This window comes from Tenrec ecaudatus, chromosome 12 (genome assembly GCF_050624435.1).
Source record: "Tenrec ecaudatus isolate mTenEca1 chromosome 12, mTenEca1.hap1, whole genome shotgun sequence".
Classification (NCBI taxonomy): Eukaryota; Metazoa; Chordata; class Mammalia; order Afrosoricida; family Tenrecidae; genus Tenrec; species Tenrec ecaudatus.
Genome location: NC_134541.1, coordinates 116,664,697 through 116,682,183, shown reverse-complemented (window position 1 = coordinate 116,682,183; position 17,487 = coordinate 116,664,697). Strand labels below are relative to the sequence as shown.

At 44.9% G+C, this 17,487-nt stretch overlaps 2 protein-coding genes across 5 annotated transcripts in view; one reads left to right on the top strand and one right to left on the bottom strand.

Annotated features, from left to right (window-relative positions):
* Positions 1–8,479, top strand: part of DNAH3 (dynein axonemal heavy chain 3) — a 226,805-nt gene extending 218,326 nt beyond the window's left edge. Inside the window, exons 60-62 of the mRNA XM_075528109.1 lie at positions 4,931–5,135; positions 5,799–5,936; positions 8,087–8,479. Coding sequence (XP_075384224.1) covers positions 4,931–5,135; positions 5,799–5,936; positions 8,087–8,440 — 697 coding nt within the window. The 3' untranslated portion in view covers positions 8,441–8,479. The remainder of the gene's footprint in view (positions 1–4,930; positions 5,136–5,798; positions 5,937–8,086) is intronic.
* A 2,972-nt stretch (positions 8,480–11,451) lies between these two features.
* The window catches only part of LYRM1 (LYR motif containing 1), a 28,081-nt gene continuing 22,045 nt past the window's right edge, over positions 11,452–17,487 (bottom strand). For all 4 annotated transcript variants that reach the window (XM_075564596.1, XM_075564593.1, XM_075564594.1 and 1 more), the window contains exons 3-4: positions 15,269–15,361; positions 11,452–12,891 (exon numbers count right to left, since the gene is read on the bottom strand). In XM_075564596.1, the coding sequence (XP_075420711.1) occupies positions 12,775–12,891; positions 15,269–15,361 (210 nt within the window). In that variant the 3' untranslated portion in view covers positions 11,452–12,774. The remainder of the gene's footprint in view (positions 12,892–15,268; positions 15,362–17,487) is intronic.

Below are 17,487 nucleotides of genomic sequence, written 5' to 3'. Positions count from 1 at the left end.
AACTAGAAAAAAATTTTAAGTTTCATCATTGCTACACTGCACCCTGACTGGCTGATCTGCTTCCCGAGACCCTACTGTAAGGGCATGTCCAGTTGCCTACAGATGGGCGTTGGGTCTCCATCCTGCACACCCCCTTATTCACAATAGGGTTTTTTGTTCTGATGATGCCTGATACCTGATCCCTTCGACACCTTGTGATCGCACAGACTGGTGTGCTCCTTCCATGTGAGCTTTGTTGCTTCTGAGCTAGATGGCTGCTTATTTACCTTCAAGCCTTTAAGACCCCAGATGCTATATCTTTTGATAGCCGGGCACCACCAGCTTTCTTAACCACATTTGCTTATGCACCCATTTGTCTTCAGCAATTGTTGGGAAGGTGAGCATCATGGAATGCCAGTTTAATAGAATCAAGTATTCTTGCATTGAGGGAGTACTTGAGTGGAGGCCCAATGTCCATCTGCTACCTTAATACTAAATCTATAAATATATGCACATAGATCTATTTCCACATCCTCATATATATATTTACATATGTACATGCCTCTATTTAGACCTCTATAAATGCCCTTTGCCTCCTAGCTCTTTACTCTATTTCCTTTTACTTTCCTCTTGTCCCACTATCATGCTCAGTCTTTATTTGGGTTATAATAATTCCTCTAGGTTACATTACTCTTGGTCACATCTTATGAGGCCTCCTACACCCTCCTCACCACCAATTTGGTTCACTTGTTATTCCCTCGTCCCTGGGTTAACACTACTACCTTTCCCTCCATCTCCCCCTCTCCTATGTCCCCAGAACTCTCTGTCCTGTTGTTTTCTCCTCCAGATTGTTCACCCAGCCTACCTTATTTAGACAGACCTGGGGAGATAATAACATGCACAAAAACAAGACAGAGCAAAACCAAGCAACAAAATAAAACAACAAGCCAATGACAAAAACAAAACACAACAACAAGAAAGAAAAGCTTGTAGTTAGTTCAAGGACTGTTTGTTGGCCTTTAGGAGTGTTTTCCAGTTGGGGCGCCAAGCCCTGGCCCCAAAGTCTATTTGTGGTATTCTCTGGGGACTTCGTTGCTCTGTTTCCTTTGCTGTTCTGTTGCATGCCTTTAGTGTTTTGCCTCAGCATGGTAGGATCAGATCAGGCGGAATTCCCACACTGTGTCTCCAGTGTTGTCTCCTCTATGGCTATGGGTCAGTGAGGGATGCTGTGTCTCATAGTGAGGCCAGCCATATGGTCCTCCAACATATGTACAAATGTGATTGACACAATGGATGGATGGATGGTGATAAGAGTTTTAAGAGTCCCAATAAAGTGGTTTAAAAATTTAAAATAAATGCATATAAAGATAACCCTTTACTTGAAAAAAAAAGAAAAATAATCAATGTCATGAAACATCTGTACAAAAAATGTTAAGTGGGAACCTAATTTATGTTGTAAACTTTCACCAAGAACACAATAAACTTGAAACCAAAAATAGACAGCTGTATGGGGAGCCAAATAAGACGTGTTGAGCCTATGACATGCCAGCTCTGCTGAGTGAGACACCTTGCTGTGATAAGCTGTATGTATTTTCCTTCATACAGCCAGCCACCAGGCCTAATGGTTTCTCTCCTCTGCTCCCTAAGGCCAGAACCATTGTAGGCCACTGGAGCCCTCATTGGTGGTAGCAGGAGATTCCACCAGCCCGTACTAACTAGCCATCATAATATAACAGGACAGGCAGCAGCAACCCTACCACCCTAGCGTTTTCTGAACTAAAGGAGCCCTGATGGTCCAGGCCAAGTTCAGAGGAGGATGTGGAACAATGGATGTCATTGCTAATATCAGATCTTGGCTAAAAACAGTCAATCAGAAAGTTGCTTACTTGTGTTTCATAGACTATGCCATGGCATTCAACTGTTTGTATCACAACCAACTATGATAGCTTTCAAAAGTGTAAGTATTCCAGAACAGGTCATTGTGCCCATGGGTAACCGGTACATGGACCAAGAGGCAGGTGTGCCAAACAAACCAAACACCTAACTCACTGCCATTAAGAAGATGCCAACTTAGAAGACAGGGTAGAACTGCCCCTGTGAGTTTCTGAGAATGTAACTCTTAGCAGGAGTAGAAAGTCCCGTCTCCCCGAGGATCAGCTGGTGTTTTTGAACTGCTGAGCTTGCAGTTCACAGCCCAGTTGAGGTCATTACATAAGCGTCAACTTGAGGCTTAAGAGTTCAGGGGTGGAGTCTAGTCTGTCAATCAGCTCACAGCTTGATGACCTCAATTTGGAGGCACTAAGGAGATGAATGGTTTGCTGGAGGTGGGACACAGGCTCAGTCAGAATGTCAACAGTCATTCCTGTTGACAAGCCACATGGAACTAGGCTGATAATAGTCAGAGCCCTGGAGCTGGAGAGGCCTCGTGGAGACCCACGCCACCACTGAGATGCTTCCACCACCACTGGATCCACAAGACTTTCTACCCACTGGCCTGTGATCTTCCTGCATTTGGCATCATTGCATGGCTGCATGAGTCTAGAGAGGAATTTATGGACTAGTATTGGCATATGGGGTAATTTCAGACTTATGAACTAGGTCTGGACTGGGCCGGGATGTTTTCTTAATGTACAGTTGCTCTTTGTATAATTCTCTATTAAACACATATGAATGTTATGAATTTGTTTCTCTAGTCCACCCAGACTAACATGCCACCAGAGCTATGCCACCAGAGCTTCTGGTTATGCAAATGGAGTGGTTTAAAATCAGGAAAAATGTTTGTCTGCATTGTATCCTCTCTCCATACTTATTCATTCTGTACGCTGAGCAAATAACCAGAGAAGCTGGATTATATGAAGAAGAGCGCAGTATCAGGATTGGAGGGAGGCTTATTAACATTCTGCAATATGCAGATGATACCATCTTGCTGAAAGTGAGGATGACTTAAAGCATTTGCTGCTGAAAGTCAAAGATTGCAGCCTTCAGTTTGGATTACAACTCAATGTAAAGAAGACAAAAATCTTTACAACTGGACCAATAGGTAGCATCATGATACACAGAAAAAAGATTGAGGTTGTCATGGGTTTCGTCTTGCTTGGATCCACAATCAGTGTTCATGGAAGTAGCAGTCAAGAGGTCAAAAAAGTGTGTGGCATTAAGTAAATCTGCAGCACAAGACCTCTGCAACATGTTGAAAAGCAAGACGTTACTTTGATGACTAAGGGGTGCCTGCCCCAAAGTACAGATGTTCTGTGGCCTCCTATGCATGTGAAAGTTGGGCGTGGAATAAGGTAGTCCGAAGAATCCATGCATTTTAATTATAATGCTGCTGAGGAATACTGAAATTACTATGAACTAAAAGAAATAGATCTGCCTTGGAAGAAGTGCAGCCAGAATATTCTGTAGAGGCCAGGATGACAAGACTTCGTCTCATATGCTTTGGAGATGTTATCAAGAGAGACCAGTCCCTGGAGAAGGACCTCATGCTTTGTAATGTGGAGCGCGGCAATGAGAAAAAGGAAGTGTCTAGAGAAGATGGACTGACAAGAGTGGCTGTAACAATAGGCTCAGACGTAACAGTTGTGAGGGGAGCGCAGGACCGAGCGATGTTTCCTGGTGGTGTTCACGGGGTCGCTGAGAGTTGGAGCCGACTCGACAGCACGTACTAACGAACAATAGGGCAAGTGGTCCTTCCTTGGGCACTGAAACGTCGAAGGGAGCAGAGCTCATGGTTGCCAGCGTACTGTTGCTATCCATCAGTTCTGACTCCAAGTGGCTCCCTGTGACAGGGTAGAATGCCCAGACAATTTTCTACGCTGTCATCAGACTGCCACATCTCTCGCCTCTGGAGCAGCTGGCTGAGTTCGTAACTGGTCTGTCACCTGTGCTCCTTGGTTGAAATAGTAGAAAGAAAAGTTCTGTGAAAGGTCTTTGTACGAATTAGAAGCCAGGGGTGATGAGTTCTTGGATGGCAGGGTCTACCACAAACATCAAAAGTCTGAGCCTTACACCCACACGGTTCAGAGTCCACTAACCTCTCTCAGGTGGCAGAGTCTTTGGACACTCTCAAGGGACTTCCTTCTGGGCTTGGCAAGGCCTCAGAATATAGAGGAGGCCAGAGAGACAGGGAGGTGGATTTCACATCTTACAACCTGTCTTTCAGTTTTTTTCAGATTTTTACTTCACTGTCCATAAAAATAACTTTTTGTTGTTGTTGAATTTGTATGTTTTACATGTAAAGTCTCAACAATGAAATTAGTTTTCAAATATTTTGACAATCCTAAAACTATATATACCTTTTAACTTAGGTTTCTTTTTACTAAGAAAATAACTAAATTTAAACAAAAATTATTATAAGTATGTATTCCTAACAATATAGGTTACAGTAACAAAATCATAGAAATAATGTTTCCAACAAGAGGGGAGAGTTAAATGACAATTCACTCACTGCCATCCAGTCAATTCTAACTCAGTGTTGACGTACAGGACTGAACTGCCCCATGTGGGTTTCTGAGACTGTAACTCTTTACAGGAGTAAAAAGTCATATCTTTCTCTTATGGAGTGACTGCTGGTTTTGAACTGTTGACCTTGCAGTTAGCAGCCCAACACATCACTGGGGCTTTAGGTCCCTATTTATTGATTTGGAAAGTAGATGTTCCCTACAGGATAAACCAAAAAAGTAGATTATAAGAAGGTAAATATATGATTCCACTTAAAAAGCAATTTGTGTTTACAAAAAAATCTATAAAGATATAGATACACAGAAGTTATCTTTAGGTGGTAGGAATATGGGTGACTTTTTTCTTCTAAAATGTCTCTATTGTGAAAGTAGATTAATAGAGTGACCTTTTGCAAGGGGCAGATAGAGTAACAGGAGACCCATATATGAAACCAGTATTCTTCGGCAGAATGGAGAGCCAGGCTGAGCTAACTCCTCCCTTGTTCTTGCAGGCTGACCAAAGTGGTTCGTAGAAGCCTCATTGATTTGGGCCGAGCGATCAAAGGGCAGGTCCTGATGTCCTCAGAACTGGAAGATGTCTTCAATAGCATGCTTATGGGGAAAGTGCCCGCCATGTGGGCAGCCAAATCCTACCCGTCACTCAAGCCACTGGGGGGTTATGTGACTGACCTGCTGGCCCGCCTGACCTTCTTCCAGGTATTTGGGATAACTGGGACTCATTCAGGCAGGGAGGACATTCTGAAACGGCCATTTATATAGAGATGGGGAGGGGAAAAGTAGGCCTCCATGCAGCATCCTGGACTGGATCGTGTGAAAACATTCTTCCCAGAGTTGGAACAGGAGGGGTGTTTTCAAAGACCCATGGAGGAACGAGCACACACGTCACGAAGTTGTGGCTGATTGTCCAAACTGGTTAGTGGATGTGGTTGGCTTTCGCGTGGCTGCTTGGTAATTTAAACATTTCTAAGCCAGGATGAAAATACTGGATGGTGATTCATGAAAACGCAAGTGTTCGTCCTGCAGAAAGCAAGCAAGCCCTGAAACAAGCGCTATGCATTCTTGCGCAGTAGCAATCTTCTACAGACGCAGCTCTGCTCCGTGAGGACAGAGCACATAGTCTCTGCTGCCGCGGTCCCCTCCACCCTTGATTGTGTCCCTGACGCCAGCTTGTACTTGTGTATTCTTTTAAAGTAGAAGTATTTCTCTCTGGTCCTTCAATTCCATCAAAAGTGGGAAAACATAAGTGACACTGTCTCATTCACGAAAAATCAGGAAAAGTGTATTTCTGTATGGAGCTAACATGGGACCTGCCCTTGGGGGTGTTGCTGGTTTTCAATGTTTATTTCCATGGCTTTCTAGGAATGGATTGACAAGGGGCCCCCTGTGGTCTTCTGGATCTCCGGATTCTACTTCACACAGTCGTTTTTGACGGGAGTCTCCCAGAACTATGCCCGGAAATACACTATCCCCATTGACCACATCGGATTTGAATTTGAGGTAGGGTCCTCTGGGTCCAGCTCAAGGGGCTAGCCAGAGAAAGCAGTGTTACTTAGGTCCTAATGAGTGTAAACATGTTGGTGTGTTAAGGCGCAAATGCTGCTGAAGTGGCACCAATGAAGCAAAGCCTTGACTGACAGCAGCTCTGAGATCGATTCTCAGTAGAAACGGAGACTCTCCAAGGTTTTGTCTCTGTGTACATTAAAAAGAACCTTTCCAGAGACAAATGTTGCATGGTCATACCGAGAAAAGTGAAAACCTTCTCCCAGGCTCTCATGTTGAGCAAACATGGAACTGTTCATTTGGAAGATGCTTAATGCCCTCAGGTAAGTGCTCTCCTTGAAGCAAAGCGGCAGGGACAGCCGGTCGTCAAGCATCCCCCTGTCCGTATCTGAAGAGGAACAGGCAGAGGGCTTCCTACAGGGTGCTGTGGCTTTTTCAATTCTGGGGCAAGAGCCAGGCTCAGAAGTCACCCACTGACTGCTCTTGATCTCAGTACATCATGAATGAACTTGGCCTTTGAAACAATGAAAATGAACAATGAAACAAAGCCAAGATGTGTGCAATGAGAAAACAAAATAGTTGTGATACACACGGAGGGACAGGGCTAGAAATCCCAAAAGATTCTAAAACATACCCCTGACAATCAGTAGAAGAATCCATTCAGGTAACTGGAGCCTGGCTAACAACAATGAGTAGCCATTTTTCCTGTTGTAGACAGAAGGATCGAGAAGTAGAAACGGGAGCATCATTCTGGTCTTCATAAAATATTAGAAATGGCATTCTTTTAAAAGGCACACACGGCTCCTAATTGACCACAGTCCCCACTACTCCCGGTTTTCCTATACCTACATAATTTTCTAGGAGCCCTGGTGGCACAGAGATTAAAGTGCTCTGCTGGGAGCCACAAAAGAGGTGACGTGTATGGAGTTTTAAAGCACGGGACACTTTATGGGAAAGTTCTACCCTGTCCTCTAAGGGTCAGTAGCAGTCACCGTTGACTCTATGGCAACGAACCTTTTCTAGGTCACTTTTCTGCCAAAAGGAATCCAACTTTAACGCCTCTGAATCTAAATGGTGCGATGCTGGAGCCAGCTCATATCAGCAGCTCATCAGAGCCCGTTATTTCATTTTCTGGAATTTTATGAGCTGGTTGTTCATAGTTGGCACCCTGAAAGAGAGCAGTTAGTGTTTATGCCACAAAATGGGCAACTACAACCCAAGATTTCCACCCATCGTGCTCCACCACCACATGAATATAGAAAGGAATTAGCCCAATTCCACAGCCAGTCAGTGATAGAACTGGACTGTTCATTGTAAAGCTACCGTGTGCTCCTGACCCAAAGTCTTCTATTTTTCACGGATGCTGGAAGCTGCCAAGAATAGAATATTCTAGAAACACTCCGTTTCTTCATGGGAAAAAAGGACCTGGCCAAATGCTGCCTCCAAAAGGGGGGAAAAAAACCCCACCCCCCCAGACCACTTACCCATCTTGCCCCTGAATACAACTGATCACTTTGTAAAGACAGGTCCAGAAGAGGGAGGGATTGTGCAAGGTCACTAAGCTAATAACAGCAAATGTGGTCTCCTACGTCAGTGTTCACTATTTTTTAAATCATTTTATTGGGGGCTCGTACAACTCTTATCACAATCCATACTCCATCCATTGTCAAGCACCCTTGTTGCCCTCTTCATTCTCAAAACATTTGCTTTCGACTTGAGCCCTTGGTATCAGCTCATTTTCCCCTTCCCTCCCTGCTGCCCCCTCCCTCAAGAACCCTTGATAATTTATAAGTTATTGTTATTTTGTCATGTCTTACACTGTCTGACGTCTCCCTTCACTCACTTTTCTGCTGTCTGTCCCCCAGGGAGGAGGTTATATGTAGATCCTTGTGACCGGGTCTCCCTTTCCAACCCACCCTAGTGCTCACTCTTTTGTCGCAGTCAAGGCGGCATGCTGACAAATCAGGCCCGCCTATGTATGACAGGCAAGAATATGATCACAGAAGCTCCAGTGCCCGGGAGAAGCCTCCTAACAGAGACAGATATTGCAGCCAGGCTGCGATTTAGGTAGCAGCTTGCAATCTCATACTGTGTCTCCATTTAGGAAAATGGGGTGTGGTGGGACTCATAGCTTTCCACTCTTCCAGGTGACCAGACAAGAAACCACCATAGAGCATAATCCAGAAGATGGGGCCTACATAAAAGGGCTCTTTCTAGAAGGTGGACGTTGGGACAGGACAACGATGCAGCTTGGGGAATCTCTCCCCAAAATCCTCTGGGACCCGCTGCCCATCATTTGGCTGAAACCTGGGGACAGTGCCTTGTTTCTGCATCAGAACATTTACGTGTGTCCAGTCTACAAAACAAGTGCCCGGAGGGGAATCCTGTCCACCACAGGCCACTCCACCAATTACGTTCTCTCCATTGAGCTCCCCACCGACAGGGCCCAGAAGCACTGGATAAATCGGGGGGTGGCCTCCTTATGCCAGCTGGATGACTGATGGCATCTGTGTCCATCAGAAAATAAAATGCACTTCCTCCCTGACTACATCTGGGCATCCTTTCTCGATACTCGCATGAGACACGATGGCGGGGATGTTTATATTCATGTTGCACTTGCTCCGAGTCAAGTATTTCAGGACAATGTAGAGCCTTCCTTTCCTTTGATGACTGCAGACACCATGCTACAGGAGGCCGTTCCCCAAGTCGGACAGCTATGAGGGATTACTCACACTCATTCTCACCGAGTCAGTCGAGTGAGAGTCTGGGCTTCAGCACAGTGGGACTTAGTAGCCACGACTTGCCATTTGATGAGCTCTCTGGAGGGTATGTTTTCCCATTCTCTTGCTCTAACTGCCATCGGAAGTCAATGCCTTCTTTTCTAATTGATCCAGAGAGGCTCAAAGCTGGGACTCTCAGAGCCTGAAAGAGGTTTCGAACACGTTTCATTTCTAAGGCTTTTGGCATGTTGACAGTATGTGCCTCACAACTAAGAGCCGGTGAGGACACTCGGGCTAGGCATCATGCGGCTCTGCACAGGTCTGTGGTGGAAACGCATCAGCCACTGCTCAGGAGAAAGACGAGTCTCTGCCTGCCTGAAGATTTAAAATCCTCACTTAAACTGTCTCATTTCCACAGGGGAATTCTCCGTCTATAGCGTTGCTGGGGGTTGGAATGAGCTCGATGGCGATAAGTTCGGCGGGCTCTAAAACAAGCTCACACGGCAGGTGCTGGTTTTCGTTTTTCAGGCTTTTGACATTTTAAAATGCACTCTGACAACGCCCTTAGAGGAGAGGCGCTTTCATGACTGCAATTGTCTGAATGTCCAAAGTCAACCCACAGCCAGTCAGTGATAGAACTGGACCCAGCATTTGCTGGATAACTACTGTGTGCTCCCGACCCAGTCTTTCACTTGTCCTGGATGCTGGAAGCTGCCCAGGGTCAAACCCGCAGATTCCAGAAACACTCTGTTTCTTTACGGGACAACAGTGCGCCAAATGCTGACTCCCAAAGGAGGGAAAAACCCGCTCACTGCTGTGGCATCACCCGTTCTGACTCATGGCCAGGCTCTCTAGGACAGGATAGGGCTGCCCCGGGGCGTTCAGAGACTGTGACTCTTTATGGGAGTAGAAAGCCTCCACTTTCTCTCAGAGGGTTTGGTGGTTCTGATTTACTGACCTTTGGTTAGTTAGCAGCCCAAATCCTAAGCCCACAGGGCTGACTAAAGACTCCAAATGCTAAGACAGGCAAATCATCTAAGTGACCAGATCTTATAAATAAGCACACAACGGAAGTTCTCCAAGCTCTGCCCAGTCCTAGAGAGACAATGAGGAATTGGTCTCCTTTAGCTCATGTAACCCAATAGCCTTCTTCACTTTTCTTCTTCTGAGAAACACTTTTGCCAGTGTGTGTGTGTGAGAGAGAGAGACAGACAGACAGACAGACAGAGAGAGAGAGAGAGAGAGAATGAGAATCCGGAACAGAGTTTTGGGACTGTTATATCATATTCCAACTACTACTGTTAATCACATGGGATGTAAAGATGATTAGCAGTCCCAATTCCTGAATCTCGGACTGGTAGGTAAGTCACATTGCAAGTTGTAAAAGAGCAGGCAGTGAGGGGTTTCCAAAGAACAATTGGGATTTAATGTGTTATCTAACTCCAGCTTCAGCAACAACAACAAAAAAATGTAGGGACTGATTGTCTCATTCCTCAGGGGTCAAGGGACAGAATGTTTCTATGTGATGGATTACATTTTACAATTTAAAAAATGTCCTCCTCTCTGAAAAGAGAAATTGCCCCAAGTTTGAGGTCACTTTCTATTGGGCTAGTGTAGTAATGGCCCCCCTGGAAAGAGCAGTACGTTCTTCAGACACCGTGGTGAATTAGAGGTTGGAGCCCGGGGGCAGGGATGGCCAGGGATCAGCGCAGTGACAAACTGCAGACTGTGCTTATAAATAGCTCGGTAGATGACATCAGAAAAGTTTTGTCACCAAGCTAGTCCTTGCTCTTTAAAAATCTGGCTTTTGGATAAACAATTATGATTCAGTCCTTGTCAGCGCAGGATGGAAATTACATTGAAGGAGAGAATGTCAGGAAGGTAAGTTCTGCCTTTATCAGACTGAAGGTGTTGACTTTGTAACCTGGGAGAGAAAAAGAAGAAAAAAATCCTATCATAAACAAAGCATTGGTTACATAGGTTTGGTAGTCAATTGTTAATTATGCTTCTGTGTAACAGCATTGTATGTCTCTGCAGACTAGGTTGGCCATATGAAACTCACGTAGGCGGCGAGATTCCTGACGCATGGACGCATAGCTGGCAGTTGTTCTGGAGGAGGTGGGGTAGGGAGGGTTACTGCTAAGCTCAGCTGAGTAAGGTGAACATTTCGCACAGCACAATCACTTTGACTTATTCAAAAGGGACCACAACAGACACAGGCCTACCCCATCTTACTGCCTAACAGCCAGTTTTCCTACCAACACCGGACAAACTGCTGCCTTTTTGGCAGACCACCAAACGAAGTAGTTGGCTTGAGTTCACAGGCCCTATGTTATTCGAGAAATATTTAAACATCAGAATCACCTCAGGACAGGGCAATGCTTCCATGATGAGAGCCGTTGGAAGGAGAGGGACCCACCGAACAGCAGATTCAAGTTTCTGAATACCAGTTAGCCTAGTGCACGGGAATGGCCCGAGTGGAATGGCCAATGCAACTGCTGGCACAAACTTCTCCCTGTCCACCTAAGGCCCAGAGCTGCATTTGAGCTGACAGAGGACACACTGGGAACCATTGTCTTCATTCCCCGTCACTGCGTAGAGCTGTAAAACCTACAGAGAGCATAAAAAGAATCGTGCTTATGGGTAGGCTGTTGAGACTGCGCTACAAGGCTTAGGTAGCAGGACAGGAGCTACAGGGCAAGGGAACTCCAAATCCAGGTATGGGTAAGGGGATCAGCAGCTGCTTCTGAGAGTCAGAAGGTCACTTTGGAAAAGGATACAGACAATGAAACTGAAATGTATTTGTGTTTATTGTTTCTGTTCCTCTTTACAGGTCAAAGGCAACAGCACAGATAAAGGACTTGAAATAGAACCTCACTCCCTGCCACACATTTAAAACACCAAAACCTACCACACCAAACTCACTGCCGTTGAGCAGATTCCGACCCCTGGTAGCCCTCCGGGACAGGAGAGAAGTGTCCACGAGGGTTTCTGAGGCTCTTGATCTTGACAGAAGCAGACTGCCTCTTGCTCTTGCCAAGTCACTGGTGGGTAGGAATTGGTGAAACCAAATGTTTACCACGCGACACCATCTAGGCTCATTTAAAACCCAAAAACTCACTGCCATCAAGTCAATTCTACCTCAGTGACCTTGAAGAACAGAGTGGAACTGTCCCTGTGAGTTCCCAGGAGTGCTGTGACTATGGGAATAGAAAGCCTCCTCTCTCTCCCACAGACGGGATGATGGATTCAAACTGCTGGCCTTGCAGTTAGCAGCCACGCTTGTAACCCGCTACACCACCAGAGTTATTTTATAGAGGCTCCTGTAGAGAACCCCCATCCTTTGAGTTTTGGTCTTTAATTTTCTGCTTTAGGTTTAAATGTAATTTGAAAGCAAGCTTGGCCTTGTACTTTTCAATTATGTTAAGGTAAAACCCTGATGAAACCATGTGAGTTCTAGGTGCTTTCCAGATCAACATCCAAAGTACTCACAGGCTATAACATTACATAAAAATAAGCATTTGATTAAAACATGCACTTTTGTTTTGAGGTGGGTCTCATACAAAGATTATGGAAAATCACGATCAATCCAATGAAGTACCTTTTCAGAGTTTTCTGAAATTGGGGGGAAAGCCAACAATGAAAGCATAGGAGCATACACAGTCGGCTTTAAAGCAAATTGGGGGGGGGGGGCAGAGTATAAAGTGCTTTTGAGAGTGATACGAAGTTCCACAGTAACCATAGTACTTTCTGGAAATTGGGGAATTTCTCTGAATCAGCTGACAGGTGTGGCTAGGAGCATTTCCATGAAAACGTTTATTACCCTTCTCCCTTCCACAGGCCTTAGTCTTATTCCAAAACAGGGCTTCAGTAAGACTGCTATGGTCCAGGCCCCTGTGCTTAGTATCATCCACTCAGGGAGCAAGAGTCTGGCAATGGCCGAGGGCTTGGAGGCACATCAGGGGGCAAGCTCGAATGGGGTGAGTTCCAATACTATAGAGGGTTTTAGAAGATATTTAAAATTTTGCCCCTAATCAAGGAAAAGAGTTTTGTCATCTGTTTTATGGTCAAGACCTAGCTGGCTCATTATTCTCAGAAATAGACATTTTCCTGGGTTAGGAAATTTCATCATGAGACTTGAGATATACTGGTTTGGAAAGCTTCCTCAGTTTCTCTTGGTTTTGAAGTCCTCGACCTTGTAGTGGAGTAAGGCCCATTGGAGGTAGATGAATCTGAATGATAATCAGAAAAACAATATTAATAATTATTATCATAATCACAGTAGCAGCTTATAGTCACTCGGGATTTACTTAATTCCAGGCTCCTAGCTAAGCACTAAGCCTATACAGACCCATTCATCCTTACACCTCACTGCTTGTAATAATCAGGGAATCACTGTTCTGATTTTTGTACGTGAGAAAATGGAGGCTCAGAGTTCCGTAACGTGCCCGAAGGCATATGTTAAGTCAGCGGTTGTCAACCTTCCTGATGCCACGACACTTGAATATAGTTCCTCGTGTGGGGACTCCCAACCATACAGTTATTTTTGTTGCTACTTTATGAATTTTGCTACTGTTATGAATTGTCATGTAAATATCTGATATGCAGGATGCATTTTCATTGTTACAAATGGAGTAAAATGAAAGTATAGTGAATTAATCACCACAACAATATGTAATTCTATATTTTGAAATATTTATTTCTAATGAAAAAATGAAACTTTGCCTTGAAACATGGTATAGCATGGGTAACAGTCTTCATGCCAGGTACTCCTATGTAGGCATATCTGCATGTGGGCGGACCCTCCTGGAGACAGAGGAGTGGGGTGTCGGTTCCCAAGACCACCAGAAATATGTTTTTCGATGGTCTAAGGCGACCCCTGTGACTGGGTCGCTTGCTCAACCCCCAAAGGGGTCATGACCCACAGGTTGGGAACCACTGTATTAAGTGGTAGAGCCAAGAGGTGAACTTAGATCTGTCTGATTCCAGCGCTTATTCTCGTCTTTGCTAGCAGGAGTTAACGATTACCACAGATAACAATGGACTCCAAAGACAGGGGATGTTGTGTGTTGAACTGTATCCCTTAAAAAGATAACTGAAAGAAGAACCCCTTGTGAAGGTGACTTTCTTTGATGGTATCGGTTAACATGAGTTCCTAAGAGCCTAGAGAGGTTCTAAGACAATCTGAATTTTGTTCTTAGGAATGAGGGGCTATGGAGGGAAAATGTCCATGTGGTTACTTGTGCTGGAAGCTAAGGATGCTGGGAGAGCCAAGAAAGGAACTTCCCCTAGAGCCTTCAGCAGGCACGCCAATCCCCGTCTCCTCGATTCGCAGCACGCACTTCTGTTGTTTACAGCCACTCACTTTGTCGGGCTTCATCACAGCGGCACTGGTCAACCAACAGCACTCGTTCACCCCCTGCCATGGAGCTGACTCTGACTCATAATGAACCTAGAGGGCAGAGAACTGCCACTGTGGGCTTCTGAGCCTGTAAATCGTTACGGCCGGAGAAAGCAGCTCAACTCGTAACTCACTATACCACTGGAGCTCCTAGGAAACGGACACCGTTGCTGTGGCTGGGTGTCCTCAGTTGGTGCCGCTCGTAGCGACCCCACATCCTGAAAGGGATGGCATGTACCACAGAACGAAACACTCTCCAGTCCTGCGCCATCCTCACAATGGTTGTTTTAGCTGCTTATCCCAGCTACGGCATCCTTCTGTTTCCCCTATTAGAACACTAATATTTCTGCCGTTGAGTTGATGCTGACTCATAGTCACACCACAGGACAGAGTAGCAGTGCCTCTTTGGGTTTCTGAGACCGTGGATCTTTACAGGATCAGAAAGCTTCATCTTTCTCCCAGAGAGCAGCTTGTGCGTTTAAACTGCTGACCTTCTCATTAGCACCTCAATGCATAGCCCACGTGTGTGTGTGCAAATAAGTTCAATACTGAGTAGAAAATCAAAAGCAACATTAATGCCATTAACATTAATAGAGAACCCAAGGAGCTCAGGCGGTACTGTCAGGTAAGCACTGGACTTGCTAACCTCAAAGTCAGTGGTTCATACCCACCAGCTGCTGCTTGTAAGAAAGACGAGGCTGCTTTATGTAGGGCCTTATATAGGGTTTCTGAGGCTGCCTGAGGTAAGTGGGTTAAGGGATGGCAGGTATATTGAGGGGACTGAAATGAATGAGCTACATAAAACGAGTATAAATTGTTGAATAGAAAACCCAGGATCTATCACAATGGGAAAAAAAAGTTTGCCAATTTTCACTTTCACCTTTGTGTTTACTATTTATTACAAGCCTATCTTTTATAATAAGGAAAATTACAACACACACACACACACACACACAGAGCCCGCAAAAAAAGGCAAAGGCTAAAAGAGGAAGCTGTTTGTTCTGTTTCTGTGGGAAAGTTGTCCAAGTAGCAAAAACCTGGCATCACTGGAATTCTGTTTGCTGCAATGGAAACAACTTTCTACAACGGGCCTTCTACAGCAGCTTTAGGTTTCTCAGCGAGCGCCCCCGCCACCCCTGTACGCGTGTTGGAAATAAGCAGGTCAACAGGATTCGGAGCCGCCACGTGCTAAGTGGAGTCGCACTTACAGGCCTGGGATAAGGAATGTGGTAATGCAATCCGATTTCAATCCTGGCTGTGCACTCATTGATACACTGTTTGATCACGTCTGAGTCTGTAAGCTGAAACAGGAGAAAACAGGTGAGACGGACAGGATTTTTTTTTAGTGCTAAATAAAATGTTCTACATGGAGGGTTAAAAAATTTGAAATTGCATTATCTTTTCATTCCATTTCCCATGGACTTTTTTGAAGTTGCCTGCTGTTTCCCTCTTACCTCATCCCTTCCTTACCCTTGGCACAGACAACACTCAGCAGCAGTTTCTTGTGTCCTTCCAAGGGTATCCTGTGCATGTCGAAACTTATGTACACGGATAGACGTGGCTGTTTTTCCTTACACTGAGGATAGCCTACTATGTTCAGAACCTTGCTTTTTCATGAACAATAAAACTTGGAGATCCTTAAGTAGTCAAACATTTAAGGTTGTCTGTTCTTTTTAACAGCAACACAAAATCCCAGTGTAAGGCTGCACCATGATGGATTCAAGCAATCCCCAACGGATGCACAAGTAGGCTATTCACAATCTTTTGCTATTACAAGCAATTCCGGTATAGATCCCTATAAAAATGTTTTTCTGCTCGTTTGCTAGTGTCTGAAAGATAAATTCCTAAAGAGGGATCTGCTGGTTCAAAGCATGTATATTTATGCATTTTTATTTCTGATAGTCCCAAATCACCATCTAGAGGTTGTATTAATACTCTCACCAACAATGGATCATTTCTTTGCTTACTAACACAGTGTAAGAGTGCTTCTTCGAGACGAGCCAGTCAGGGTGCAATGTAGCAATGATGAAACATACAACTTTCCTCTAGTTCCTAAATGCTTCCTCCCTCCTTCCTCCCCCCCCCCACCCCACTACCATGATCCCAATTCTACCTTACAAATCTGGCTAGACCAGAGGATGTACACTGGTTCAGATAGGAACTGGAAACACAGGGAATCCAGGTCAGATGATCCCTTCAGGACCAGTGGTGAGATTGGCAATACTGGGAGGGTGGAGGGAGGGTGGTTGGAAAAGCAGAATCGATTACAAGGATCTACATATAGCCTCCTCCCTGGGGGACAGACAACAGAAAAGTGGGTGAAGGGAGATGTCGGACAGTGCAAGATATGACAAAATAATTTTTAAATGATCAAGGGTTCATGAGGGAGGGAGGGAGGGAAAAAAGAGGAGCTGATGCCAGGGGTTTAAGTAGAGAGCGGATGTTTTGAGAATGATGAGGGCAATGAATGTACAAATGTGCTTTACACAATGGATGTATGTATGGATTCTGATGAGAGTTGTATGAGCCCCTAATCAAACGATTTAAAAAAAAGTGCTGCTTCATGCGGATTCAATTTTAAAGTAACCCCATTATTTTCGTACATGCTATCTGGACCCCTGAATAGGACATGAAGAATGGCTGCCTCTCATTTGAAGTATATAGACCGCTTGCTTCATTGTTGAGGAAAAGAAGGGGCTTTGAAATTCCAAACTCGTCAAACCACAGAGGTCTAGCTTCAAGTAAAGGGACGAAAGCTCATGGTGAAAAAAGGAAAGCCAGGTAGGAAAAGGCAAAGAAGCCAAGGAGAAAAATGAGTCAGTATGTGGCTCCTTGTAGGGTGGCCAGTGAGCCTTAAAACACAGTTGGATTGCATCAGCCCCAGATGACACCAAAAATGAAGTCTGGGTCTCTGTGGCTTGGAAATTCCAGAGAAGAGTTCCAGGAACAGCCGTGTACAGAACAAGAGCCGAGTCCCTTGGGGCAAAGGCTCAACTTTCTGACCTCTGCTTCTCAGAAGCTGTTCAGCTCATATCTACCTTGGGAATACAGTTGCGTGTTCACAATGGCCCAGTGGGATTCAGAGGGATTCCTGACCCGTCTCTGTATTACTCAGTTCTAACAGTGAGCGAGGTGATGAGAATGCACTATGTCTGGATGGAGGGCCAGGAAGAAAGGAAAGTCCCTGATAAAGATATGGTTAAGGAAACTGTTCAGGTCGGGTATGGGGCCGGGCAGGGGCTCCAGCTCCCCATCTGAACAAACTTAAGCTAAGAGCTTTCTGAATTTCATCATTTATGGATTGCTTACAAGATTCCTCCACATCTACGTGTGACCTACACCAATAATAATATTTTCTTTATATAATTCTCTTAAACAGTAGTATTTATGAAATTGTGGTCTGGTGTTCTATTTACTTGCTAATGTG